General features: G+C 39.3%; 2 protein-coding genes across 2 annotated transcripts in view; both read right to left on the minus strand.

Moving 5' to 3' along the window:
• ror1 (receptor tyrosine kinase-like orphan receptor 1) overlaps positions 1-8,702 on the minus strand; it is a 128,335-nt gene extending 119,633 nt beyond the window's left edge. Inside the window, exon 1 of the mRNA XM_062424498.1 lies at positions 8,597-8,702. Coding sequence (XP_062280482.1) covers positions 8,597-8,702 — 106 coding nt within the window. The remainder of the gene's footprint in view (positions 1-8,596) is intronic.
• An 8,585-nt stretch (positions 8,703-17,287) lies between these two features.
• Positions 17,288-25,676, minus strand: pgm1 (phosphoglucomutase 1). Its single transcript, XM_062423729.1, has 11 exons — positions 25,349-25,676; positions 23,107-23,269; positions 22,769-22,909; positions 22,399-22,524; positions 21,867-22,057; positions 21,071-21,225; positions 20,838-20,953; positions 20,587-20,722; positions 19,993-20,176; positions 19,614-19,748; positions 17,288-18,061 (listed from the first exon to the last, which is right to left on the minus strand). The coding sequence occupies exons 1-11, from the start codon at positions 25,592-25,594 to the stop codon at positions 17,972-17,974; spliced, it is 1,683 nt and encodes a 560-aa protein (XP_062279713.1). The 5' UTR covers positions 25,595-25,676; the 3' UTR covers positions 17,288-17,971.
• Positions 25,677-27,803: the final 2,127 nt, after the last annotated feature.

Consider the following 27,803-nt stretch of genomic DNA (forward strand, 5'->3'; position numbering starts at 1 on the left):
TGGTTCAAGTTCATTACAATGAAGCCATACCCGCCCTGATATAATACAACTGAAATAAAAATTTCGTTACAGTACCACCTAAAAAATACTTATCAAACATATATTTCAGACGACTCCAGGCAGGGGCCCTTGTTACACCATCTCTCTCCCCTTGTTTCCTGTGTACCACTTTACTGCCAACTATCTAATAAATACTGATACCTTTGGGCTTTTTCTCTGGATTAACCTATTTTACATAACAAAAAAAATAAATAAAGGAAAGAAAATACAAAGAAATGTATGCATTTATGTAGATATGAATACATATCAAATATAATAGTATTGTGTAATAATACTCGTGAAAAAAACAAACCAATTTAAACACATATAAATCTGCCAAACCTCTTCCAAACTTTCAGTGGAGCAGAAAAAAACATATTACACAACATACAGTCAGTACCCACAGCAAACAAACTCCTGATGTGAGGAGGGCAAAGAGAAAGTGGGAGAGTTATAACTTTTTCTTGCAGAAGGAACAATAAATTCAAGATCTGTAGTGAGCAGATTTCCCAACATTCAAGAGCTGTATTGCAAAAAAATCTCTGATGAGACTGCATAATCTAAAGTGTGCAGTTTATTGAAAAAAAAAAGTTTTGATTGGGTGATAATCTACAAGAGTTGACCATAGTTCAGTTTGTGACCTCAAATAATGCTGAAGAAACGATTTGACTTTGACTCTCCCACTGAAAACAATGGAATTGAAAAAGGCTTAGACATTCGCAATCTTGTTGTTATTACTTTAACAGATCCCCAATTCTATTTGGTGGCCAAAGTAGGCTTGTTCACCCAGCAGCTTAAAACTAAAACCCATTTAAAGGAACTAATCTTCAAAAGACAGAATTCCTCAACTTCAAGCTACAACAGGATTACAGTTTCTATGGCTACTGATTGCAATTACAAATCAATACAAACGCACACGTCTGTCAATATGTCACACACACACATAACAACTTCCAGAATTACTAATTGATACAGATGAATCACAAATCTGCCCTGAGCCATGACAAGCAAATGACACATATACAGATATATGAACACACACAACCCAGACATAAATGTGTGTGTGTTGAAAGCATGACTAAAGACAGAAAAAACAGAACATTTGCATGTTTTAGTTGCCAAAAATGACATAAAAAATACATAATGATAATGTTCTATTAATAAGAAAAAGTGATATGTTTGTACAAATGTCTCAGTGGAGCTGATGGTCCATTGCTTTTGCAGCATAACATCAGGAACTGGTGGGCAAAAGAACAGATGTAGAGCCACAGATGCATATCTGATATTGAGAAAAACTGAAGAGAAAAATTCTCCCCATAATCATCCTGATAATTTAATGAATGCATAACTAAAAATATAAAGTATTTCTACATCTGCTGACATAATAAAAGATGCCTGTTACTCAAATTAAATACTGAAAAAGCATTAACAACAGCCTGCATAAGCAGTTATAGTTGTGTCTCCACTGTGTCCCTGAAGAGAGGGAGGACGGGTGTGGAGCCTCCCCCGCTCTCAGTTATTGTTGAGTAAACACACTGCCAAGAGCAGCATGTCAGTCAGCCAGACAAGAAGGGCCAAGTGGAAGAGCCACTCCACAGCCAAAGTGAACTGTACAGTCAGCGGGGAATAGGGACAGTGTGTGTGTGTGTGTGTGTGTGTGTGTGTGTGTGTGTGTGTGTGTGTGTGTGTGTGTGTTCGTGTGTGTGTTTATGTTTATGTGTGAGAGACAGAGAGCGAGAGAGGGAGAGATAGAATGGCCAAGAAAGTGGGAATAAGAAAAACAGGGAGAGAGTGCCAGCGCTTGTCTTGTGCCAGCCAGATAAGAGGAGTGCCAAGGAGTTTTGGTATCATGCTGATGATGATGGGGTGACGGTGGGGCTAACTCTCCTCAGATCCTCCAGCAGGCAAAAAACTTTGCTCGTGTGCAGTACGGACAACAAACTTTGAGGAACTAACATGCAGTACATTATGGTGTTAGTTCATTCATTCACACAAATTCACTTAAATTATATAAATCATTTTGTTCAGTGTGACATCCTCAAACTAATTGCTTAAGCCAATGTACTTAAGAAATGTTGTGAAAAGGATACAGAAAGAACATGTTGAAAACATGAAAAGATGTTTACATATGGACAGAAATGTAGCAGCAGCATATCCATGAGGAATAAAGCTGATGGAAGAATTCCTCCATTGACTGATAAGTATATTTTGTTGAAAATAAGTACTAATATTGTTGGCACAGTGGTCCATAAGGTTTGGGGTATTTAATACCTTGGGGGGAGTGTGGTGTTGTACAAAGGCCTAATTGTGGGTGGAGGCAGATCTGCCCGTCTGCTTGCAGTGGGGGTTTCTGAAGTCCTTAATGCAATGCAAACAGGGTTTAAAAAGATTTACTCTGACACATATAGGGGAATTTAAAAAGCCATGTTTCATCCTAACCCCCTATTAAATTAAATGTAGCATGATCTCCACATATTAAGCTGGTGCAAAGCTAGTGGAGGACGCTAGCAAAGCAGTAATTTGATAAAACTGCAATGAAGAGTGGTCTCAATGAAATTTAGAGCTCTTTAAGCCACTACTATTCCCTGCAGTCCTCAACACTAAATCGTGCCAAGTCCATATGGGAAATTGATATGCAGTATGTGTGGCTTATTCCATTAGACTCATTAAAGTGTCACTTTGTCATCAGCACACTCTCACACTTACAGCTTGCCTTACAACTGCAGCAAAGGACTCATTGTGTTGTGTGTATAAAGTACAGCAGAGAACATTTTTTATGTGGCAGGAGTAATTTGTCTTCCAGACAGCAGTCGAAAGACATCAACATAGAAAGTATTGAATGGAGGGTGTAGAAAGCTATTTAATTTGTAGCTGGGCGTATATCGATGGAAAAGGGAAAATATCCTTTTTGTCTGTTATTGTATGAAACACTTTAAACAAAAAAATAATGCTATCTTACTACAGATTTTTCCTCGACTTGGTCCAGACGTTCCCTCTGTTAAAACCATTGAGGTGCCACACTGTCATCTACACACTGGCTTCTCCACTGCAGCTCTAAAACCTGAACCAATGTTTTTTGTTCCTCCTCTTAATCCAGCGCCACATTTCCCTGAACCCTGTAGAGGTTTTTCTCTCTCCAACAGTCTGACTGACCTCCTGTGCAGACAGTAAATTGCAGGAAAAAGGTTTTCACGCTCGGCTACAGTTTGTGGTGGTAGAAACTTTATCAAACGTCTCCAGCAAGGATCAGAGTGAACTGTGTTTAGCCTTTGATTAAACGCTGCCTCTCCAAGGCACACTGACCGCTAAAAAACAAGCAAGCTCCACAAGAGTCAGATTTTCGGAAATATGAGCATTTTCTGCCAATATTACACAAATGCAGGAAATTTACACTTCTTACCATTCATAGAAAGGCTTATGCCTGACTTGGCAGAGAGAAGATCTACAAAGAAGGAAAACCTAAAACTGGCTCTCCTTCCGAAATTCCTCTGTCAACCAAGCATTGACGACATCAGGACATTCCGGCCAGCAACTCAGTGGAAAACAACTGTACTAATCACACATCATAAGGAAACTTCATATCTTGTGAATTCCATAGTAATCAATAGGAGTAGTCCAGCTTGGGAAACAGCAACCACAATGAGAAAGAAAGAAGAATAGAGACACTGAACATTAGTTATTTGATACATTTTTGAGAAGAAAAAAAAAGTTCAGCATAGTCTCTGTAACAGTTAAAGTAAATCGCCCGTTGGCTGTACATCAGTTAAACAATTAGCACACAATATTCTCCAAACAGTTCACCCCATGGCAACACATAGCCTTGGCAAACACATGTGCTTAATAACGAGTGGGAAGTAGGTAATTGCCAGTGCACGACGTGGTTTACACACCAATGTTTTAAATCAGTGACATAAAACAGAGTCCGAATGTATGATTTATGGTTACGTGCTGATTAAATTAATGTCTATGACTTTCTTCCCATTTCACACACTCAAAATGGAGTCGAACAGTCTCAAAAGAAAAATCAACCCCCCCCCCCCCCCCCCCCCCCCCCCCCCCCCATCCAGAAAAAGACCATACATCTGTTTCACACATACAGTTCCTGCCACATTCTTCTGTGTCTGCCAAAAGCTTTTAGGGATGCACACCACTTGATGCCTGAGTTAGTGTAGCGTGCACTGCGCAGAGTGGGAGTCGAGTTTTAAACACAGCAGAGTCATCTGTCTGAAAGAGATGTACCATTCAGACCTAGAGGGAACCCTACATTTCCCAGAGCATCTGGATAAAATGTTATAAACTGAATAGAGTCACACTTTACGGACAGATTAGGGCAATATCAAAATGACAAAAAGCACTGAGCGAATAAGAAATCATCAGAGGGAGTGATGACGTGCACAAATTTAACAAGAATGTAAGTGCTACCATTTATTCTAATGTCTCTTTAACTTCCCTGTAAATTAGTCCCTTAGTGAAACTCTAAGAAAAAGCCAGAAGACATACAACAGTTAAGATAGACATCTCGGTAGCAGGGAGAGCAGGACAAGCTCTTACACACTCAGCCAGTAGTAGCGAGGATTTTTTCCAGAGGTGAAGTGCATTTAGTGTCAACAGTGTGTCCTGTTGAAAACTGTACAGAGGCAGTTCCACCCGGCATGAATTATAGCCTTCCTGAGTGTTATTAAAAGGCTAAATGCAACTGTAAACAGATTTTACGTAGACTCTCTGCTCTGTAGAGGACCTTTTATGCTCAGAGGTGAATTACCAACGTTCAGAAACATTTACACAGTTTATATAGTTGGAAAACACTGGCGTCAATTTATTTTTATGAGCATGACAAAGATTATTACTTTGGCGCTTAAGGGCACAGTCTGACAGATGGAATGACAGTGACCATTTTGAAATGACCGTGCACCTATCAAATGTTTAAATAAATGGTGCATTTACTGGTCCCTAATCTGCAGGAATCTGATTTACACGATGCAAAACGGAGGCTCAGTTTCAGGTTAATTGATTAAGAAAAGGCCCAGTTGGCATCGTTAGATTCCTGCTCTGGGGAGGGTGGGGGGGGTCAACCTTCAATTTAACATTTTCAAGTAAAAGATGAGAATGAAATCTCAGGATCTGTTCAACATGATCTCATCCTTGTTTAGATTAGCACCTGTGAGGGTGACAGTGATGCCAAAGTTGTTTTTGGCAAGAGGAGGAAGGACTCTGAGTGCTGATAAAAGTGCATGTAAACAGAGGCTTTAGAGTGATCACAGGAACACAACAAGTCCAAACCCATTATCCAATTTCCTGCCTCAACCTGATCTCTAACATTAGCTAAAAAGATGTGAATATCTAAAGATAAGACAGAAAAAGTGTAACATTGTTTTGGAGGAGTATATCTGCACTGTAACCAGTGGTTGGTTTCAGCTGAACATTATGTTGCTATAGCAACCCCTGCTGACACAGATGTATTGCAGTTGCTGCTTAACTGACATTGTTACATCCAAACATCAGATCTGTGACAAGGCAAATATTGACACACATGTTTATCTACTCCACAAGAACCTTTATTGGAATATTATCTCTTTTTACACCTGTTTCGTGATTGCTGATTTATGATTTAGTAGAACTTAGTTTTAGACTATAGTACTGTTAACGAAGCTTACCAATTTACTAACTATCTGGAGCTAATGTTTTGCTAATGAAACCTTCTATAGCTTCAATCAGACAGAGTTTCTTTTTAGCGGCATGGAGCAGCTTTTTGTAATTGTTTTCAATGAGAGTGAAACTTTTTGCTTGCTGCTTTGGTGTGCTGAGCGCCTCCTGTTTTTCTGCTTAATGTGTCTCACATTTTTTGCACGAGCTCCCTGAACACCTCGAGTTGAAAAAACTTCAACTCTGAGCGAAAACCTACCAACATAATTTGCACTTTTTCCCATTGTCCAATCAGATGAATTGAGAGTGAGGCTATATGACTTTACTAACTGTAGTTAATACGATCTGAACAGAACACAGCAGGCCTGGATTAAGTTTACTTCACAGCAACAACAAAAAATGGTTAGGCTAAGGACAGGTGGTTCAGTGGTTGCCTAACAACAATTTTAAAAAGATGCAGCAATTAGCTTTTTCTTTAAATTGTAGGCTTCAACAGAAAAGGCAGAGCAGTGCGCCTCACATTTTGCAACCTGCAAAAAGCGCCCTGTCTGATTGGGCCTAAATAGACTGTTGTATTGATCTTCAGTTACTTGTGATACTTTGTTTCTTCCTGAAAAATGTACCTAATTTGACAGCTAGTGTATACTTTTGTGAATCCAATTTCCTTTTAACTGAACTAATTCATGTCTAAAATAACTTTGGTTTGACTGTTGCTTAAGGTATCTTTTTCTGATTTGATGTGTGAAAAAAACTATATTCACAGTTTCAAAATTGTCTCTAGGAAAAACTTCAAAGGTTATTCTTCAACCTTTATTGGAAGTGTTTAGCTCGCTGAAGAGCTGGCAGAAGAGCATGTGGTTTGGACTGCATTTTGTGAGCCAATCAAACCCAGTTTTATGTATCAATAGAAGCCAAGGGCATGGTCAAATAAAATACAAATTTCTTCAAATGCGTGCTACATAAATCATTCTTACATGCATATTATTATTGTTGGTTTATTCATTTGTCAAGCCTACAATGTCAACAAAACACCAAATAATTTGAACAGGCGCTTGTTGTAGTGATCAGTGGAAGCCTTGATTGTTCCTGGAAATACTGGTTTATGGACTAATGACAGTCCAGTGACCACTGACTGGAAGCTCGCTTGCTGATCAGTAAGTAGACGGCAGCAAATATAGACAGGCAACCACGCCTTTCAGTTTCTTCTTTGTCATGTTTGCTCAGATGGTTCCACACTGCAGCCACTGCCCACTGATCATTCTTCTCTTCACATTTGATTACAGTTGAAGCACACGGTTGTTTCTCCCTGACTGTTCCCATTCCAGTGAGCCAGGAAAGAATACTCTGTGTGATAACCCGCAAACTTATCCCAGAACTGCTTTATTTGCTGTGAATTGGAGTTCGAGTGTGTGGATGCAAAGGAGCAATAAAGCATCTTAATGTAATTGTCATGTCCATAGCTCAATTCTCAAGTCAATATCAAAATCTTCATTCAGAGCAGCTGCAGAGAATCTCTGAAATTGTCAGAACATAACCAGTTTTGCTTCATGTATAAGAGTATTAGCATTTGAAATTTAATTTCCAGGGTAGATTGTGCCTCTAGACTGTGCAATTTACATGAAAAAAGAATGCTTTCTCTTTCCAGATAGAAAGTAGCTTCAATGACTGGGACCTCGTTTTCTCCCACTCCATATTCTCTCTCACAAAACTTAATTTGAAGAAATTATAGCTAAATCAACCAGTTCAATAATGTGGATTAGCTTTTCTCCCTGCCTCAGAGCAAGAAAGAGAGGGGGAAAGATTAAGAGACAACAGGGATGGCAAGGGAAGGGCCACAGCAGAAAGTTTATGCTTAACACAGCATCCACTGTACACCTCCATTGTAAATAATGCATAAAAGTATTTAAGGAGGACAGAGATAATCCAAACAAACCCGGAAAACCTTTCCGGAGATAATTCATCACTACACATTTCGGAGGGGAGGACTGTTTTATACTTACTATACACTCAGAAGCCAGAGGACAAACAATTAAAATGCTTTCCCCCAGCGGCTTCATAAACAATTCAAAACTGCATACGAGCCAAATTCAATCACACTTATATTAGTCAACCAATGTCCAGTTACATGTAACATCAGGACACCCTTTCTTTAACATGTGAATACCACACAGTCAGCCACGGAGAAGGCCGCAGATAGCCTATATTATTACAAGAAATTAAAAAAACGATCTGTAACTTCTTACGTTTACAGAAAATTAAACTGAAGGTATATTTTGAAGATTGTTTTAGATTTTGTTTAAGTCACAGACTGGTCTGTTTTTCCCAGATGTTTTCCATGCACCCTCATCTTATTTTCTAAAACAGGCAGTATTTGCTTTGTAAATGAGACTTCATGTATCCCTTATCTTTAAATTGACCCAAATTATAGAGGGGGAGGTTAAGGGGCACAATAGCTATCCAGCTGACTAGTTAAGAGCCCCCCATTGTCTGTCAATGGAGTCAAGTCTTTCCCCGTGCAGAGGTTTCAGAATGACAATAGGACGATAATCTAAAATCCAAAGATCATTTACATGAGAGGGGAAGCTGAATGATGGCGCACAGCTCGTCTTTGTATGTATGGAACAACAGTTTGAACTACATGTATGAGATTATATCAAAAACAAACAGACCGATTTTAAGAATATGTCTCCCCATTGGAACATGGTGATGGATAACTTAAACTGTCTTTAAACTGCGATAAACTGAGCGCACAAAACACAGTAGAAATAACTGCGGTGACTTTTCGTCAAGGATGACAGAGTGCATCGTTCAATTCAGGCGTGTGTGGATGAACCACAGAGTGAGAAAAGCCAGCAGAGAAGCAGAGGGAAGACGAGAATGATTTCCGAGGGAAGGAAGAAGTCTTGAGACTCACCAGACGCGCTCAGGTACAGGACACTGTGGAGAAGCAGGGCGATCCAGAGAGCGCAGGCTGGACATCTCCAGAGACGCTGGCTCGCTGCTGCCCGAGTTGGATACATTCCTCCGGCTCTGTGTTCAACCTTCGCCCGCTTTTAACATCCACTACACTAAAAATTTAATTTCGAGCCCCTCCAAAAAGTGATTAAACTCACAATACAGTGCGTTGGTAACTTGTGCGCTTTATTCCGCCGTTCTTTCCAAGTTCACCAAAACCATCTGCATAAAAATATAATTGTCTGGAAGAAAGTTGTCGCTGTCTCTCCTGGTTTCTGTCTTTTTCCTCCTCGCTGGAGCGCAGCTCACTTTGCCCTTTCTGTCTGTCTGTCTGTCTGTCTCCCGAACTGAGCGCAATCCTTCCTACAAACTTCACTGAGTTCTGCGCCCACAAGAGCCACATGGCTCTGATTAGCCATGTGTCGCCACCTTGTGTTCATTACAGGAACGATCAGAGAGGGAGACGCCGGCCTTTCAATAAAGGATTTATTCTTAAAGGACAGGTTCACAATTTTTCAAGTCTGTCTTAAAACAATAGTCAGGTGCTTAAAAGAACATTGTAATTGTTTTTTCTTTGCATAATCATTCCTCCTGTTTAAATTGGCCATCAGAAGATCCATTCATAAAGCACTTACAGTTTAAGTGATGGGGGCCAAAATCCACAAGCAAAATATATTTAAAAGTGTATCTGAAGTTAATGTGAAGCTTGCAATTTGAATCATCCAAATTACTTAAACCAACATTAAAGTATTTTTAGTGCCAAAGTCCCTCTTTTTGTTACTATACTTCCAGTACAGCTCAGCACCATCAGAGGAAACATAAAGAAGGATCCTGATGCTAAAAAGGCTGTTACTGTGGCAGATATCCACTTGACTAACTCAGACTGCTGAAGCCTCATATAAGCTTCAGATAAATGCTTTTTTACTCAAAAATGACTGTGGATTTTGGCCCTAAATACTTACATCGAAAAAGTATTTGAAGAGAAATTGTTAATAGTCAGTATAACAGGAGGAAGGATTACAGCGCAGAAAACCTCTTTCAAAGTTCATTTGGGCATCTGACTGCTGACTTGAAAAATTGTGAACCTGTCCTTTAAATATTTGTTTTTAGTTTGTGATTTGAATTTGAAAAAATTAATTAGCTGAAGTACAAGTGTACAGGTCCCATGAAATTAATGTCTTTTGGAAATTAAAATATTATCAGTAACTTATAACTTAACAGTGTGCCACTATGTTCAGCAGTAATTGACTACAAATTCTGACAGATAAAATCACTATAGAGCAAAAAGGTCAAACCTGATTAAACATCAATAATTCTTAAGGAATAGTTTAAAAACCCAATACAGAAGTTATAGTATGATAGCTTCATGATAGATAGTTGTTGTAGAGTTCCCATTGCACTCCCAAACTTAATTTGTTATAATAACAAAATTAATTAATGAAGTAAATTTTTTATGTGGTGTGCTATGGGCACTATAATAAGATCAGAGAGTGTATTTATAAAATAACCACAAGGCACTAAGAAGCTGTTTATTTGACTCATGCCTCAAGCTGTCTCCTGTACTTGATTTACAAGGTACAGTATTTACAAGGGGGAAAATATTCGCAAATGAAAAAAAGCACACATATACCAATACTGAATTCAGGGACTGTGAATAGTGGATTCAGCACAGCCATATGCTTTATTGCACTTGTGATATTTCTAAGTATATTCCCATACAAGTAATAATAATGATTTATTTTAGTATAACTACTACTTTTAAAGATATTTCAGAAAAATTATCACTGTGCATTTTTCCACTTAGCTCTGTACCTGGTTTGTTGAACTGTAAGTCAAGACTATAAGTGTCATGACACTGGGTTGTACTACTACTACTGTATTGCTACCAGTGACAGCTCAATCCAAGCGTGTGAAAATATGTCTATTTCTTCAACTGCACATACTCTTGTTTGACCGTCCAGAGTGATGTGACATAATAGAGAACTGTTAATGTATCTGAATGTATCTCTCTGGATGATCTGATAATGAGCCAATCTGGAGCTGATTAGATGATTACAGTTGTTGCCTTTGTATAATAACTACATGAATTACTTACCATATTAAAACCATATCCAAATGTTTAACCCAGTGAACTTCAATTGATTTCCGTCCATGCATTACTTGTACAGAGACAAAGACAGATGAATGGCGGAGAGGGAAAAGTGAGCGTAAAGAGACGAGGTCTCTTGTGCCTTGAACAATCACGCCTGCAGACATGTTAAGCATGGCTACAAACACATGCACCTTTATAGAATTATTAATTCCAGAGCCTTACAGTATTATGAACCCACCCAACCTTCTCCTCTATAACCCCACACCTTGTTTCATTTTACTTTACTCACTTCTGGCTTTTGACACATACTTTGTCTCTGCATGTGAGTCTGCACACACAGAGCACTTTGAAAGACTAACACCGTCATTTTTGGGGCAGGAAAAGAATGGTAGTAATTTAGCATCTCCGGTTCTCTCATATTGTGACCTACCCCTGCTCATTAAAGGGAAATATCCCCTCTGAAGTTATGTTTTGATTTAACTGTTACAGAGCAAAGAAATAACAAGTATGAATAATGCTTTAGACTGGTTTATTTTTAATTGAAGAGAGGGGTGGCCGGGGTGCCTCTGTAGTGGGTTGCTCACAAGTGTTAGGGCTTCACCTCCAATGTCCCGCTTCCTTGTCAGACCTAATGGTCCGAGACCAGGGCTTTTAATCAAAACCTTCCTTTCCTCTATACACACTTAGATACTCTCAATACTTCTATATTCTTGTCCACTAATCAGAAGATCTGCAGTTTGATCCCCAGTTCCTCCAGTTTAGTAGTCCTCCTGATGATCAGGTTAGCACCTTGCATGGCAGCCTCTACCATCAGTGTATGAATGGGTAAATGTTGGCATATAGTGTAAAGTACTTTGAGTGGTTGGAAGACTAGAAAGGCGCTATATAAATGCAGTCCATTTACCATTCAGAAATCCCTGTAATACTGCTTACTGTATTTCAACACATCTTTGCAGTGTCCCTAGTCCACCATTACTTAAATGTTTGTGGAAATTAAGAATATTGCGATTATGGGGGGTTCGGGGATACGAAGCAGCAGGCTGCAAAAGCTGCCAAAAACTCTGATCCAAACCAGGGCTGCGGTCAGTTCAAGCAATTCAGCATGTAAACAGAGACTGCAGTTCATTTGCTGATGATGAGTGAGAGTTCTGTCTCACTTTTAATAGTTTGAACTTAACAACTCTTCATGCCAGTGGTTGTGATTTTTAAAAAGACAAGTTTTTTATTTAAATCAGTTTCAATTGAAAGCCACCCAACGTTGAAATATGTACACTCCAGGCTCTAACCTCTTCTTGAAGGCTGCAATTTCAAGGACTTTAAGTGGTTTGAGTGCGTACTTCTGGTGAGTTTGAGCTTCTTTTGGACCACAGGAAGATAGTGGCACTCCAGAAGTGTGTGCGGCTGTGTGTTTAAATGTCTGCACAAAGCTCCACAAAACATTTCAATTAACACAACACAAGGCCACATGGAGAACGAAATCAAACAGAATAGCTGTAAATAACTGTCAAACCAAAAGAAATTGGGCATGACTGATTGCAGTGTGGAGAAATGTGTGAGGCAATGTACATCATATGTCAGCTGTGTTTCTTACTGAGGCACCCTTTTAAATTTGCTGTTTAAGCAGCCAAATGAATTTAACCTAAGCTGTGTTTAGGTGGTTTTCTCTGTAATAAGGAGCCTCAGAGGAGTAGGAGGCGTTTTGGAGGGGGAAGATCTCACCGCTGGGCCCATCAAGTAGCAAGATTATTTCTGACATTGGCCTATTTTTTCTCCTTGATGTCTATTGACTTCATTTTGCCTAAAGTAGGATATGATTATTAAAATTGCAACCATGCATGGTGAAAGTCATCTAACTTTCATGGTGGAATGGATTAGGGCTCTGAAGGTCTCTTTGAAGAGCAGATCCCTTAGGCTTCCTACAGCGGCCACAGCACATGGACAGGGAGGCTCTTTGTTAAAGAATTGGCAATGATGTCTCAGTCAATAAGAGAGAATGAAGGGTTGACGGTGTCGATGGCCTTTCAAAAATATCTGCCACATCTTCTCGGCATTTTGTTATGCCTCTCCATAACTGTTTCTTTTTCTCCACATACTCAGATGACTCTAATCATTTGTGTTTCTATCTCATTTTCCTTGCGTCCCTCTGAAAAATGTGTTAGCACTTTACGCATTCTTCAATCAGCGGATAACTCAAAACAGTTTCCATCCCAGTTTAGACATCATTAAATGCCTGACAGACCATATTGGCCTCACTGCATCCCTTTCCTCCCCACACCCACTCTTGTCTAACCCACAGTTTAATTCAGTGCTACATATTGCATTTTTATGGACTTACCTCTCAAATGACATGTTGCAACGTTATTCTATTCCCACGAGGTGTTTTTTGGAACATACTGCAATCAGTGATAATGTACAACAAACGCAGGATGGAGGGATACTTTCAAGTATGGCCAATAATATTGTCTCCCTGCATTAAAAGAAAAGGGAACCCTTTACTGCAAGCAGACAAAACCAAAATCTTACAGATACCATAATATAGAACAAACACACTACACACCTCAAAAGATTACATTTCTTGAGATGTATCTTTTTTTTTAATAAACCTTTCAGAGACTCAAGAAAATGTAAAGTCATACTATGATGCAGAGGCAACTATTGATTCTCCCATTCTTCTCAATCAGGCCTCCAAAAACATTTTGGGAGGCAGAAAAAAATAATTACTTGCAGTTGAACACATGCAGCACAAAATACATCACTGGGTTTGATTGTGTAGCCTATTGCATTTCCCTCCTTTTGTTTTTATTCTTAGTGGAGTGCATATGGACTAGAGACAAATGAGGCACTGATAGGACTTTTTTTGTTGTTGTTTGAGGTCAAATCATACAAACACATTGCATTTTAACATCCTGAGTATTTCTCAAAACCTACAAAAGGTCCAAATAGTCTCTATATCAAACATACACTTCAGAGGACAATGGGCCATAGAATTTTTTAAGTTTTGTGGAGTATTTGTCTTCCTATTGATTGAGAGCCAGATGAAGGGTGGATGACAGGATACAAAGCGGTCTGTGGACACAATCCAGCCTCTATTTCTCACTGCTCGGTTCAGCTGTGTGGTCAGAAAACGTTCTTACCCATTTTCGTCCCATTGCTGAACAGTTTTTATGGCCTCACATATCATCCTGCACACTTCGGCTCCAGATCTGGAAAATTGAGAGTGTAAAGATGGTGATGACTCATGTGGAGCCTCTACATCTATTAATATGCCAAGTTTTTTTTTTTTTTTGGATGAGGCAATGTGATACTTTTTTAAATTCACACACCCTGTCAAAGCTTGTTCACTTCCAGCAGATGAGCTAGAGGCAATAAACACTATTGTTTTAACAAGACAGACTGTAGTTTATTGTGCTAACTTTCTAGCTTTGGATTGACATAGCATTAATCCAGATTTCCAAAGCACAAATTAAGTCTGAAACCTGAGCATTTCATGTTTCTTAAATTTAATGGTGCTGTTTCAGTAAATAATAGTTACTTTCTTACATGACCTGTAGGAAGACCAAATGGACATTTTGCAGGCAAAACTCAAATGTTTAAGTGAGCGGTTTACCTCAATTTCCATGGATATAATTAATCTTGTATTAAGTGAACATGATTAATTTGTCTAAAAGCATGTATAGTATGCATCATTAACATCATTCTGCTGGAGCACTTTGTACAGTAGTTACATGGCAGGCACCTTCAAATAGGTTCTGAAGTTACTCCAAATATGATTATTAACGAATGTTATATTGCTGTGATAACTATAGCTAATGTTGAAAATTAGCTACATGTCAAATTACAATTCAGCAATTGGCATGACAGGCATTATGCCCCAAACATTTTGGGTGGTTAGTTTGTTTACTTAAATCTGCAGTGTGTAACTTTTCTCCCCCTTCTGTGAATAGTAGTTACCTAGTTATAGAGTACATGCATGAGCTGGTTGCTACTGTTGTGGCTGTAGAACGGATGATTAATTGTCTTGAGTGTCACAACCCATGCAAAATCATTTTTTTCACTATCATTATTTGATCCATACAATCCAATAACATTTGGAAAGTTAGCTGGCTCTGCCTCTGGTGTGGATAGCTCTGGCAAACCAAACATTGCTGGTTAATGTAAAATGCATCACTTCTGGTGCACCAAGCGCAGGAATATCACCACCAGACACCAGATCAATTCTGGTATACTGTGAAATACAGAGAGATTGGCGGCATCTTGCGTCCATAATCAGCATTGTGTGAGCTTGTTTGGAAAGGGCTTCAATGTAAGAGATGTTCATTTATATGTAAATGTCCAACACTTCAGCTTTGACTAGCTTTGTTACCAGGAGAATGGAGAGAGATCCAAACATCAGTTTCAAACAGTTGTGGGATGTGTTAGCTTACCACAGGGGCACCAGAACACCAGTGGCCCCCTTTAAAATCCCTATCAATTGATTTAGATTAACTTGGTCAATTGTAACTCTGTTTGGGATATGCACCACTTAACATCAACATGATAAGGGTCTCCAGATGGGTGCTGTGTCAAAATGTAGTTTTAAGACATTTCAACTGATACTGTTCTGACATGGTACACATATACTTGAATGAAATGTGTATTTAATCAATTACTGCCATATCTGGAGTCTTGAAATATTCCAGCCCAGGGTACAAGACACAGAAAGAGAGAGGAACAAACGGCTCATCTTAAAGATTAATCTGGCCATGACAACCAATATAACTTCCTAGAGAGCAATGTTGTATGCCTGCAAACATGGTTCACTATCTTTATTTGCAGCACCATGATAAAACAATGTAAAATATATGGTCAGGTACATCACTTGACAGAGAATATGTGCATAAGAGAAGAGGCTCACACAAGAAACAGAAGGGTAAAAACCTGACTGACTGCAAAATCACAGCGTATACTTTCTTTAGGCCTTATTTGAGGACTTTGAGAATGATGTCTTTGTCCACCGCGTTACCCTCTTCTTGCAGGAGAGCATTGAAATCGGCTGCTCTAAAAACACACGGCTCCATGCCAGCTCCAGTGAAAGCCATTTAGACATCTAATAGCTAAGGACCAGGCCAGTTTAATGTAAGCCTTATAGTGATTACCTGATGTAATGACAGCCAATCCAAATACAGCCTGTAAGCCATTACCAGCTGAACAAGAGGAACACATTATGCATTGCACTATGTCAGGCTGACAGGGTCTGAACAATGCAGCATGAAAAAATTTCCACCCCGTTGTTGTGATGCCTAAGGGAATAGAGAGGAACTGTTTAGGGCAGTTATAACATCCCAAATGCCACAGACTGTACCTCTGAAGGCTGGCAATAGGCCTGAAAAGCCATATCCTCAATTGTAATGTAAACACAGATAAAGGATTGGAAACATTTATTCTGATCTAGCTCTTAATCATCAACAAGGCCGTTTGAAAAGTGTGCCTCAAAGCTTGTGTCAGTAAAAATCACAGGAAATGTAAAACAGCAGTAATAGTCAGCTATATCATAATTTCGTCATACATCAAACTCTTTGAATATCTGTGAGAAAATACAACTTGATTGACCAATTAGTTCCAGCTCAGGAACTTTAACTATTTTCCATGTGTTTTTTGTATTTTTTTTTTTTTTAATTTGTGGGGGGGTTGGTTTGGGGGTTGGGGGATTAGTGCTAACAGGTACAACTGATTGTGTTGGTCAGTATGTATGACATTGACATGCATGACAGAAATTGGCGGAAAATGTGCGATCTGTGATTGAGGCCAATTTTCCCTTTCGTGTTCAGAGAAACACTGAGCATTTCCACCCTTGCTCCTATTAACTAAATTGTAGCCAATTTACGTCCAGATATGGGAGCAGTGTGAGGAAAAAGTTGACACCAATCCAATACCTGTGTAGTCTCAAATAGACCCAAGCTGCTTCAAACATCATTCACTCATTCCCCTTGTGAAAAATAACACTTCAAAGCATTTCCAAAATCCAAATCTGTTTCAGCTCTTGCCTGTTTGTCTTACGATATGGTCTATGGGATACCCTGACCTCCTGACATTTTATAACTAATTGTTAATCAGGATTACACTGCCTATCTCATTACACACAAAGACTTGTGGGGGAGGGAGACAATTTATCAGTTTGTGCTTCTCTGCTTGCCTAAAGAATGTCTTTGGACAGAAGTTGACCTTTTCGAAGCACTTTATTCTCCTGGAAGCTTGTCCTACAACTTGGCTCACTCACTGTGGGACAGGATTTTTTCGTTTATCTAGAATAATTTCCTGGTTGAAAAGAAGCTGTCATTAATACTACCACACACACTCTTGTTTTAGTCTCTCTTGTGAATGCTCAGGTTTCTATAGCCAGGTCTGCTAAGGCAATTATTGTTGGCTTGATCACTTGGTCAGCCACCATGGTTTCTTGAAGCAAAAGTACAGCATCAATAAATACCTGTTAACATTGTGATTTGTTTGTGTCTATGATGGACATCTGCATTAAATGATAAGGGGAAAAAAGACAATGTTAGATTTGAAAACATGACCACATTGTTTCTTTTTTAAGCTTCTTTTATTCATGATGGATGTGTTAGTTCTCACGACTTGAACTGTGGTTTCATGGTTCAGGTTCACAGAGGCTATTTTGGTGGTTTTGGATAACAGAGGGAGGGGAAGGCACCATGTCAGCAGGGGACAAGTGGAGGGAGACAGGTGAAGTTGCCCCAAATTGCTGATTTATAGTCAGTTCAGTATTTTTTTTTAAATTTAAAAAGGTATATTTGCAGAACACATCTGGATGATGACACAGTTGAATATGGCTCCAGAAATTACATGACACACACTCAATTTAATCTTAAAAATATCAAGACAGTTTTGATATTAGACAGTTGTGAAATTGCAAATGCCTAATCTTTTTTTACAAATGTGACAATGTCTGTATGTAAGGCAGGTCACTTTAAAAGCGCCATGATAAATTATTTATGACTTTCTTCCTTGCGTTTAAAGTCAATACCAGATAATGGCAGTGGATAACTGTCAGTGAAAGATAAATCAAGTGCTTCTTGTGTATTTTCTTGCTAGTCAACCTGTATTTTCCGTGTCAGTGTTTCATCCAGCTTTGTTTTTAGGAGGGCAAAGGAACTGAAGCAAAGACAGCATTCAAGGGAAACTTCACCCCCGAGACAGCGGAGGTATCCAGTTGCTGAGGGCGAGTGAGGCAGTGTGGCAGAGGAATCATGTGATCACAGTGGGTGCAGTGCGTCCAGTGTTCTCTTTGAGCTGAGAGACCTTAAGAGCGATGTCTACCAAGGGAGCCAGCATAACCTGCACAAAGAGATGACACACAAAACATATGACTTCCTGTTCAGATCATGCTGCTCTCACACATCCTCCAGTACAAGCATTTTCTCATACAGGTTACAGAGATGCCAAACTATTTAATCAAGAGTCCCTGTTTCCCTGTTACACAACAAGGATACAAGTGTTAACTGATTTGATAATCTCATGGAAACATTTTTGTCTCCCTGTCTTGACAGTTTTTAAAAAACAAAAACATGATTTAAGACTTGCTATAAGACAAGAGGACTGAGTGATAGCGTTCTTTTGCAATACAGCTTTTTATCACCATCATAGCTTAAACAATTAGTTATTAGCTTTGTTGAAATTTGAAATTTTTCCCTGGTTCCAGCTTCTCCAATGTGAGGATTTACAGCTTTTCTCTGCTTCATGTAATTGGAAATTGAACTTATTTGGTGTTGGTTGGACATGAAAAGACATCTGAAGTAGCATCTCTGGCTTGGGGAAATTCCAATGGACATTTTATATGGACATTTATACACAAAGCAATTAGGAATAATCAATTAATAATCACTGGCAGCAGTGCTAATGACTTTTACTGGGCTATAGGTGAATTGTACAGCACTGCTGCCTTGCAATTTAAAAATCACTCTAGATACAAGCATCACCAAAATGTCACATCAACTTCAGTGGCCCAAACATAGATCTGCCAGACTAAAACAGAATAAACTACGGGACTAAGCACAATTACAATAATTTGCATACAACAGTATGATGAATCAGTATGAAGCTCAACATACTGGATTCACAACCAATTTCGGCAGAAATATTAAGTGTTTCCTTTTTCATTCAAAATCTGCTCATACATCAAGGTCACCTTTTGGATGTGTAAATCAAACCTACACAAAGTCAGCTAACTGAACCATTAACCCACTAGTCATCCATCTATCAGATTAAGTGTCTGAGGCAATATGTTTCTGCTTATATACTCATTCATGACGAGTGAGCCTCGAGGAGGAAAAAGGCCTTGAAGTCTTTTATTCTCTTTTTTTCTGTCTTGTCTTGCTTTCTTGTACTACATCACCTCCCTGTCCACACCAGTCAAAACTACTTTATGAAGTGTCTAGTTGGAACTCAGGCTCTTTATTTTCCCCATGTGCTATGGTTCCCTCTCTTCACACTGGCCATGATAAGCTGCCATAACTCAAGACTTGGCCAAACACCTTCATAATCTCCTATGTTGAATACAGGCTCTGGAACTCGTTTCTAGAGAGCTCCACCCAATGCAAGCTGGCTGCATTTGCAGATTGCAGATCATTCCACCCAGCCTGAAGGGTTTTGGGTCCTGTGTGAGCTAACCTTTGACAGCTACCACCTAGGCAGATGACGGGGTGACAAACTGTATTAACTTCCTTATTATTTCTTTTCTTTTCTGCAGTTTTTCACATATGAAACTATTCATGAGAACAGAAAAAACTCCTGTACTGCTGCTGGTCCCATGGATGTTTATTTTCTCATCTGATGACTTCATTGTCTAGTCTTGATTTCACTGGATCTAGCTGCCTGGGATAGTCCTGACCTGTGGGTCCTGGTAAATCTTTTTGGGGTCCTTCTCGTAGCTGTCAATGTAGAGCCTGATGGTTGCTCCTGCACTGCCAGTACCGCTGAGACGGAAAATAATCCTAGAACCATCAGTGAAGATGATCCTCAGGCCCTGAGAGAGGCAGAAAGAAGGATGAGAAAAGAGGATGAATGGAAATGTACATTAACAGGAAAACATGTGGAGCAATATCTAATGCTGATGCATTTTAATGGTAATGTATTATCCATAATGTATTACAGGACTTTAATTTAAACTAATTGAAATATAACTGATATTATACAATTTTAAACAGGGCGGTATCATTTCAAAATATTAAGATAATGATAGACAGAAAACTGATGAGCAGATTCCTTACCTGGTTTTTGGACACACTTGCGTCCACAGGGTCTGTGTAGGCAAAATTGTCAGAGATAGCCACCTCATAGGTCTTTTCACCTGAAGACAACTTCTTTCCTTTGAAGGCTGGGTCGAACATTATTGTCTCCAGATGCTTGATCATCTTGTTGGCCGCATCTGATTCAACCTCCTCATAGTCATACCTGTTTGAAAGGTTCATATAGATTGATGCAAATTTGTAATCTGCTTTAATTTAATTAAAAGGATAGGAAATCAGAGGTTTGAACATATTGTCAAGTTACATTCTTTTTTCTCTTTTTTTTTGCACAGTGAATATGTTGATTTGGTCTCAATGATTACATAAAACATGCAACTTCTAGAAAGGTATTTGTAATACTGCTATATGAATACACTTGTGTATTGCAGTTCTTGTAATTGCCACTGGAAGGTGCTAGAGTATTGCCATTTGACCAACCAACATCCCTGCATCATTGCAGGAGGTGTTCTTATGACTGTTTCAACACAACCATATCATGGGACAAACAATTGGCAGCCTGGCAACCTGAAATAGTCTTTTGGAGCTCAAAACAGTTCTACATGGAGTATTGCTGACCTGGTGAAGAAGTTTCTGCCAAACTTCTGCCAGTGATCCTTCATGATATCTTCCACGCTCTGTTTCCTGTGGGCTAAGATTGACAGCCATGCAAGCACTGCCCACAAACCGTCCTTCTCACGGATGTGGTCTGAGCCTGGTTAGTTAGCAAAGAAAAAGGGGAGGGAAGAGAGGGGACAAATAAATGCATAAGGGGCACTGCTTTCTCTTACTGGAGTTCTGTGGTATTAAATATTACATCTTTCACTCACCAGTGCCGAAACTCTCCTCTCCACACAGTGAGAGTTTGCCAGCATCCATCAGATTCCCAAAGAACTTCCAGCCAGTTGGAGTCTCATACAGCTGCATATTCAGAGCTTTAGCCACACTAGAATAGATTGGCACACACAAACAACAGCATTAGAATAAAATAGTGTTCATGGCTTCTCCACTTTGGTTTATCCAGGAAGTAAAAACATTGGATTAGTTGGTTTGTAGTTTTTACTTGTCCAAGGCTCCACTTGTGGGCATACTGCGAGCCAATCCCTTCACACCAGTCTTCTGGAAGTATGGGATGCTCTTAATGTTGGCAGCGATGACAGCCACTGAGTCGGAGGGGTTCACGAAAAATCCGTGTTTACCCAGCACCATGTTACGGTCCTGCAGAGAAGTAAAACAAGGGGCACATACAGACAGGGATCAGCAACTACACATAGTAAACAGGATTTGTAACCTGTAAGAATTAGGTTCCTGAGCTGTGATGAAAGACTAAAGTGAGCTCAATTTCAGCAGGACAGTTTACTGCCAGGCCTTCTGGGGATTAATTTAAAAAAAAAAGAAAAGATACTTAATCCCTACATCCCTGCTCTGCATATGAAATTGTCCTCAAAAGTATTTCATTTCCAAAACAAACACCATTTTGTACAAATATGTTTTGGGTCTCATTATAAGTTTTAAATTTCATCTGTTCTTTCATTAAACATAACAAATATTTCAGGGTGGAAAAGCTAGACAAATACAGCTAACTCGAAACATTCACTGTCCTCAATAAATGCTGTGCCAAAATGAGTTCATTTGAGTCTCACCCAGAGAGCCAGGCCTGTTATTTTGGTTATTGGTCAATTAAATAGCGAGACTTCAAATTACAATCTTAATAAACCAGAGTCAGTCAAATTTGTGGGAGCTGACATCATAGATTCAAGATCAGTTCAAACTCTTAACCAAATCACCAACTCTGCTCTCACCCTGTGTTTGATTAATCAGCTGTAAAATAATCTTCCCAGAAAGAAAGGTTAACTTACACCATCACCATCAAAGGCAGCTCCAAAGTCATATTCTCCTCCTTTCATGGCTTTGACCAGGTCTGCAGCGTAGGTCAGGTTGGGGTCAGGATGGTGGCCTCCAAAGTCTTCTTTGGGGACACAGTTGACGGCTGAGTCGGCAGGAGAACCCAGCTCTTCACAGACGATCTTCTTAACATAAGGACCAACAACTGGAGGGAGAGAGTGAGGCATTAAAAAGGGGCCATTACACTTAATACAGATTTTAATAAAACAGCATCTATAATCTTGTTCAGTAATAAAGTATACACTATGGAACTCCTTTACATTGTGATGCTCTAAAAATATGATATATTACACTGAACTTTGACAAAAGTGAATGTTTTACATACACGCTGTGTACATGCTGTGGAAAGCTACATACAAAGATATTAACTTTTTTTTTTTCTATGCAGCAACTGTCCACTGTTGAAACTCTGGATCCTCAACCAGTTCTGGAGGCTATTTTTTTACCTGTCAGAAAAGTGTAAGCCTGTGCCGTGCTGTTTCCTACCTCCGTGCATAGCATCCAAGCGGACATTAATGTGATGGGCTCCTGAGAGAAGCTCCTTCAGTGCAGCAAAGTCGAAGATTTCCCTCAGCATCTCAGCGTAGGCCTCAACAGAGTCCACAATCTCCACTGAGACAAACAAAAAGGACAGCAGTAGATGTATAGATAAATAAATTCGATTGCACACTACCTTTTATAATTGGATTTTAGAAGTGCTTTCACTCATTTCAAATGTCCAGATGTCCAGTTATTAACGAAAACCTTAATTTGTCATCACATTGCAGGCTACAGGTATTAGTTTTCAACCCTGATGATGAACTGCATTCAAGTATTCGTCTCTCAGTTGAAGGAAAGACTCTCCGTGCTACTGTACCTGTGAAGGGCTTAGAGTTCACTTCAAAGGACTGCTTGCCGATCTTGGACAGATCCACTTTCAGATCGGGGCAGATGTGGTACTCCTGCAGGCTTTTGCTGACATCATATATTTTGTTTGTGATGCCCTCTGGAGCAGGGCCTGAGGACAAAGTAAAGGTAAATGGGATGGTTATGACTAATAAACATAAGATACAATATACTGGGCAAATTGCAGATAATGATGTGCCAAAAACAGAACAGTCTTCTTCAAATAAACTCATGCACATTAGTGTTGCTTGCAGAGCAGCAAGGGTCGGGGTCAAACTGATCTTACTAGAAAGCGGAGGTTTCACTCACCTCCACTGGCGATGTTGTACTTGATACCAAAATCTCCATTGGGGCCACCAGGGTTGTGGCTGGCTGTGAGGATGATCCCCCCCACGGCCTTAATCTTGCGGATCACACAGGAGACTGCTGGGGTGGACATGATGCCATTCTGACCAATCACCAGATGTCCAATCTGCAGGAAGGAGCACATGTGCACAGATTAATGCATACATTGATAGACACATGAGAACAACAAAGAGTCAGAGGTAGAACAATATTTAAAAAAATCTGACAGTTTTGTTTGTGTATGTTTACACAAAGCAAACCATTGAATGTTAAACTAGAGTTCCTGGACTGAGACCATGACATTTTAATTTTATTTAACTTTAAGGACAGGAATAGCTACCAACTGTAAGCTAACTGTTTAACGTTATTTAAAGATTACTGTATTTGATTAGTGAGCTGACATTTCTTTTTCCCTAAGATAGAAACATAATTAATCCTGAACTGAACATGTCTAGTAAGCCTGTCCCATTTCTTTTCAATGGGCATAGCTTCATATTGATATTATATTCTGTCTCAGTTGCAGTAATTATGACGGTCTGTAAATCAGAGAGCAACTTATGATTGAGATTTTAACACATTTTATCGATTCTACTGTATACTTTCAATAACTGTTTCATTATTTGCTATAGTGTTAATAAACAAATACATATTTTAATGCAATCTTAAAAGATACTGCCAAAACTTCATAATCTAATAATATACACAGTGCTACTCTGATGTGTTATACTGTAGTTTACTATGTGGCACACAGTAAACTACCAGAAAGGTTACGTAACAGTATCATACTGTATGTGTAGCTTGTAGATGACTCTATTTTTAAAATCATGTCATGGTCTCAGTCCAGGAACTCTAATCTATTTAAACATGGTTTACTTTGTGTAAACATACTGGCAGCAGTGCCTCTTTTGTCTGTGCACCTTTGGCAATGATTTCTGTTCCGCTACACTGCTGTATTTCCTAACTGAGGCAGTGGGGCAATGACAATTGCAAAAACTAGCCCACATTTCGCGTCTTTATGCAGCTTCAAACTACTGTGATCACTGATGTAACCTGCAGTCACAGATGGTGCAGCTATAACAGAGACAGACGACTAGCACTCATGAAAGAGAGAGGGAAAGGTCATAGAGAAGACAGTAACCCTGATTCCTAGCCCAAATGTTTTGAGACTGCTTTATGCTTGCAATTGTACATACAGTATCACAGGTAGGATAAGATCATAGAGAGGTTTTAATGCTTGAAAAAATTGATAAACGCTGATGTACTGTATGTACTGTTCACTGGGACATATGCAGAGCAACGTGACTGGCTGCACGTTGCACGTCACGCCCCCTGCTTGCCTAAAATCGTTTCAGCAGCATCACAGTGAAGTCAGCCAGTGGCATCCGACCACATTATAAAACAACACAGGGTTAAATGCTTTCTTTTACAATGACACTCAATGCTGTTTTTTTCCTTCCTCATGTGTATGAAGCTTCAAAAAATGCTGCAATGCAAAACTATGTGAAATGTTTTTTGTAATCCACCAAAAAAAAGGTTTGAATCTCCTGCGCTGAATCTGCTCTTTAGTGTCAAGTGTGCAAATGTCAAAGGTAAAGGTTTGACATGCGAGTGCTCCACATGCACTTTATCCAAAAGATCACCGCGGTCAGGCTGGCACGAGAGAAAGGTGCAGCCAATATTACCACGGGTGCTGAATGACACTTGCCATTTTAACACAAAGTAGAAGGGGTTCACTATCTACACTGGACCTTATGATGACTGCACAATCTTAATGAAAGACTATATAAATATATATAATTACAAAGCTTGACAGGCATGAGCAAGAGTGTCATCCCTTCATAACAGATGAATGGAGCTTGTATTAATTATGTATTGAAACTTGACTGAATGTGTTTGAATCCCTTGCAAAACCTTTCAATATGGCTAACAACCACATAAGTGACAATAACAGCTACATGGCATATTATTATTAACAAAAAACCTGATATTACTGTTAGTAAAAGGTGGCACTATCTCTGCTGGTAGCTGACTAACTCACAATATGACATAAAGTACTATAAAAACTGCACTGAAGTCTGAAGTTGACATAACTTGACAGCTAGCTCGGTGTTAGCCTACGTGCTAACCTGAAGAAGTGTGTTTACTTAGCTCGAGTCAGCTAACCAAACACACACACACCGGACAGTAAGTCTAATATGCTACTGACCCCGTTGCCTGCAGCAATCTGGACGATCAACTGAATGGCATCTTTCATGAAAAACCTCCCATCTCCTCCCACCACCACGGTGGCAGCAGCCCGCTTGTCAGGCTCGATGACAGCGATTATGCTCTGGATGAAGTTTTCCGCATAGTGCTGGTTCTGCTGAAACACGGTGACTCTCTTCCTCAGGCCGCTGGTGCCGGGTTTCTGGTCCGTGTACGGCTTGGTCTTCACGGTAGTTGCGTTCACCATTTTTTTGACCCCCACTGAGACACTATATAAAGACAGCCCTGTGTGATCCGCAGTGTCGGACGGCTGGACGCAACTGCAGCAGCAGAGCAGCCACACGTACACACCGGGGCAACTCCCCCCAATCATAGCGCCGCCCTCCCGGTTTAAAGGGCAAGAGGAGCACATGGAGGATTTCCTCCCACTCTCAACATACTGTATCTGGGTTTTGATATCTAACAAGTAGTGTCCCTTCAATTTTTCATTCATTCTTGGGTAGTGTATAACACATATATAGTTTATAACAATTTATTTACTTTATTTTATTGCTTGTTTGATGGTCTATTTATTTATTTTTACTTATACTTTTTGCTGTTTTGCTTTATTTTATTGCATAATGTTTGCATGTTTTATATTTTTAAAAGCCAACTTATTTATTTATTACATTTATTACATATACATTTTTTATCCTACCTCTGGTGTTTCCTCATTGCAGATTATTGAGAGTTATGATAGAAAACATGAGATCATGAGTTTAATAAGTTTGTTTGTTCTGACTATGTAAAGCACTTTGTGTTACATCAAATAAAGTTTGATTGATTGATTAATATGTTATATTAATTAGGTTAATGAAATTTATGTTTGGTATTTTACTTTGCATTATTATTGTGTTTTTATCTCTTATAGGTGAGGTTTATAAGATATCCCATAGTAGGTTTCTACCTCACCCGCATATGTGTTTTATTTTTATTTTAGTATTTTCATATGACTTTTATTTTACAAATGTGCAAATAAACCAATATTTATAGATAGGCCTATCAGATATATTTATTTGTTGAATAATTGGTTTAAATTTTAACATCTTGAACATGTATACACAATTTAGACTATATCACTTTTTTTCTAGCATATTCCAGTGATTTTATAAAAATGTGTTGACATATGTATAATGGCAGGAGGGAGGAATGTTCCACCTTAGTCGGAAAGTTGAACATTTTTTGTAACTTTGAAACTCACATGCTTGGACATACATTGGCAGATACCGTTCAAACTTTAAAACGTTCAGCAATCCCTCAGTATTCAAAGTTGTGTTCTGTGTTGTGATATCTTATGTATTTTTTGAGCCTTTCCCGTCTTACCTTATTCATAAGCTGAACTGTACATCAAGGACCTTCCAGGACCCAAGTGGAGGCCTTCTAGGACGCCAGTGGAGAACTCCAGGCACCTGCAGAAAGGGACACTTTTTCCTGTATCCCTAACCCTAACCAACCACTTCCTCCTAGATAACCCTAACCCACACCCCCATTGACACACACAACAACTTTGATGACCATAGGGCCATTTGCTGGCATCCAGGTAGGCAACTGTGTATGAAATCACTTCCAATGCAGTCCAAATGATGCACAATGGCTTGTATCAGTTTTGCCATTGCTGAACTAAACAATTAATTAATTAAACAATAAAATAATCCTAGTTGGAGCCCGACTTTGAAGTTGTGAGCAATTTAATTTATTTGGTCTTCAAAATAGATATGAAACCAAAAGATTAATTTGGGTTTTATCTTAGTATACCCACCGTAGTTTTAGGAGACAAAAGGGGGAGGCACCAAGCCCCCAGGAACAGTGGCCAAACTGTGTACTACAACATCATGTGATGCTATTGGGCCCAAAAATACTTTTCCCCATAGACTCATAGACTGTAAATCGTTTGGTCCGATTTCAAAGTCTAGAAGAGCTGCACAATTAGATCGTTAGATGACTTGCTGAAGTCACTAGTGCGCTTGCTCCATGGGCCTAATAATATGGAAGTTATGTGGAAGAGGAAGAACATTTTTTGGCTTTATGTGCCACTGAGAAGCTTTTATAGGAATGAATGGGGCCCGTCTCCAACACTGTATCCAGTTCTCTTTACACATTCATGGAGGCACTGAATTACTTACTTTTAATCTCTTACTTACATGACCAGTGATGTCATGGGTTAGACTAAGTATGGGGGTATTTATTTTAATCAGTTAAATGTTTGGTTCTGTATTTATAGTAAGGACTATACTATGGTGGATGTGTGTGTGTAAACAATGTTAAGTGATACAAGTGACTTTGTCGCTGGTGTGAGGGATAGGACACGCCTGCTAAAAATATGGTTCTTCCCTGATAGATTGGAGGGCTTATTTAAGGGGAGCGTTGTTGGTGGTTTGAGAACGACAAGAAAAGAAAGAGGATGTCAGTGTTGCTGT

This window comes from Scomber scombrus, chromosome 8 (assembly GCF_963691925.1).
Source record: "Scomber scombrus chromosome 8, fScoSco1.1, whole genome shotgun sequence".
Classification (NCBI taxonomy): Eukaryota; Metazoa; Chordata; class Actinopteri; order Scombriformes; family Scombridae; genus Scomber; species Scomber scombrus.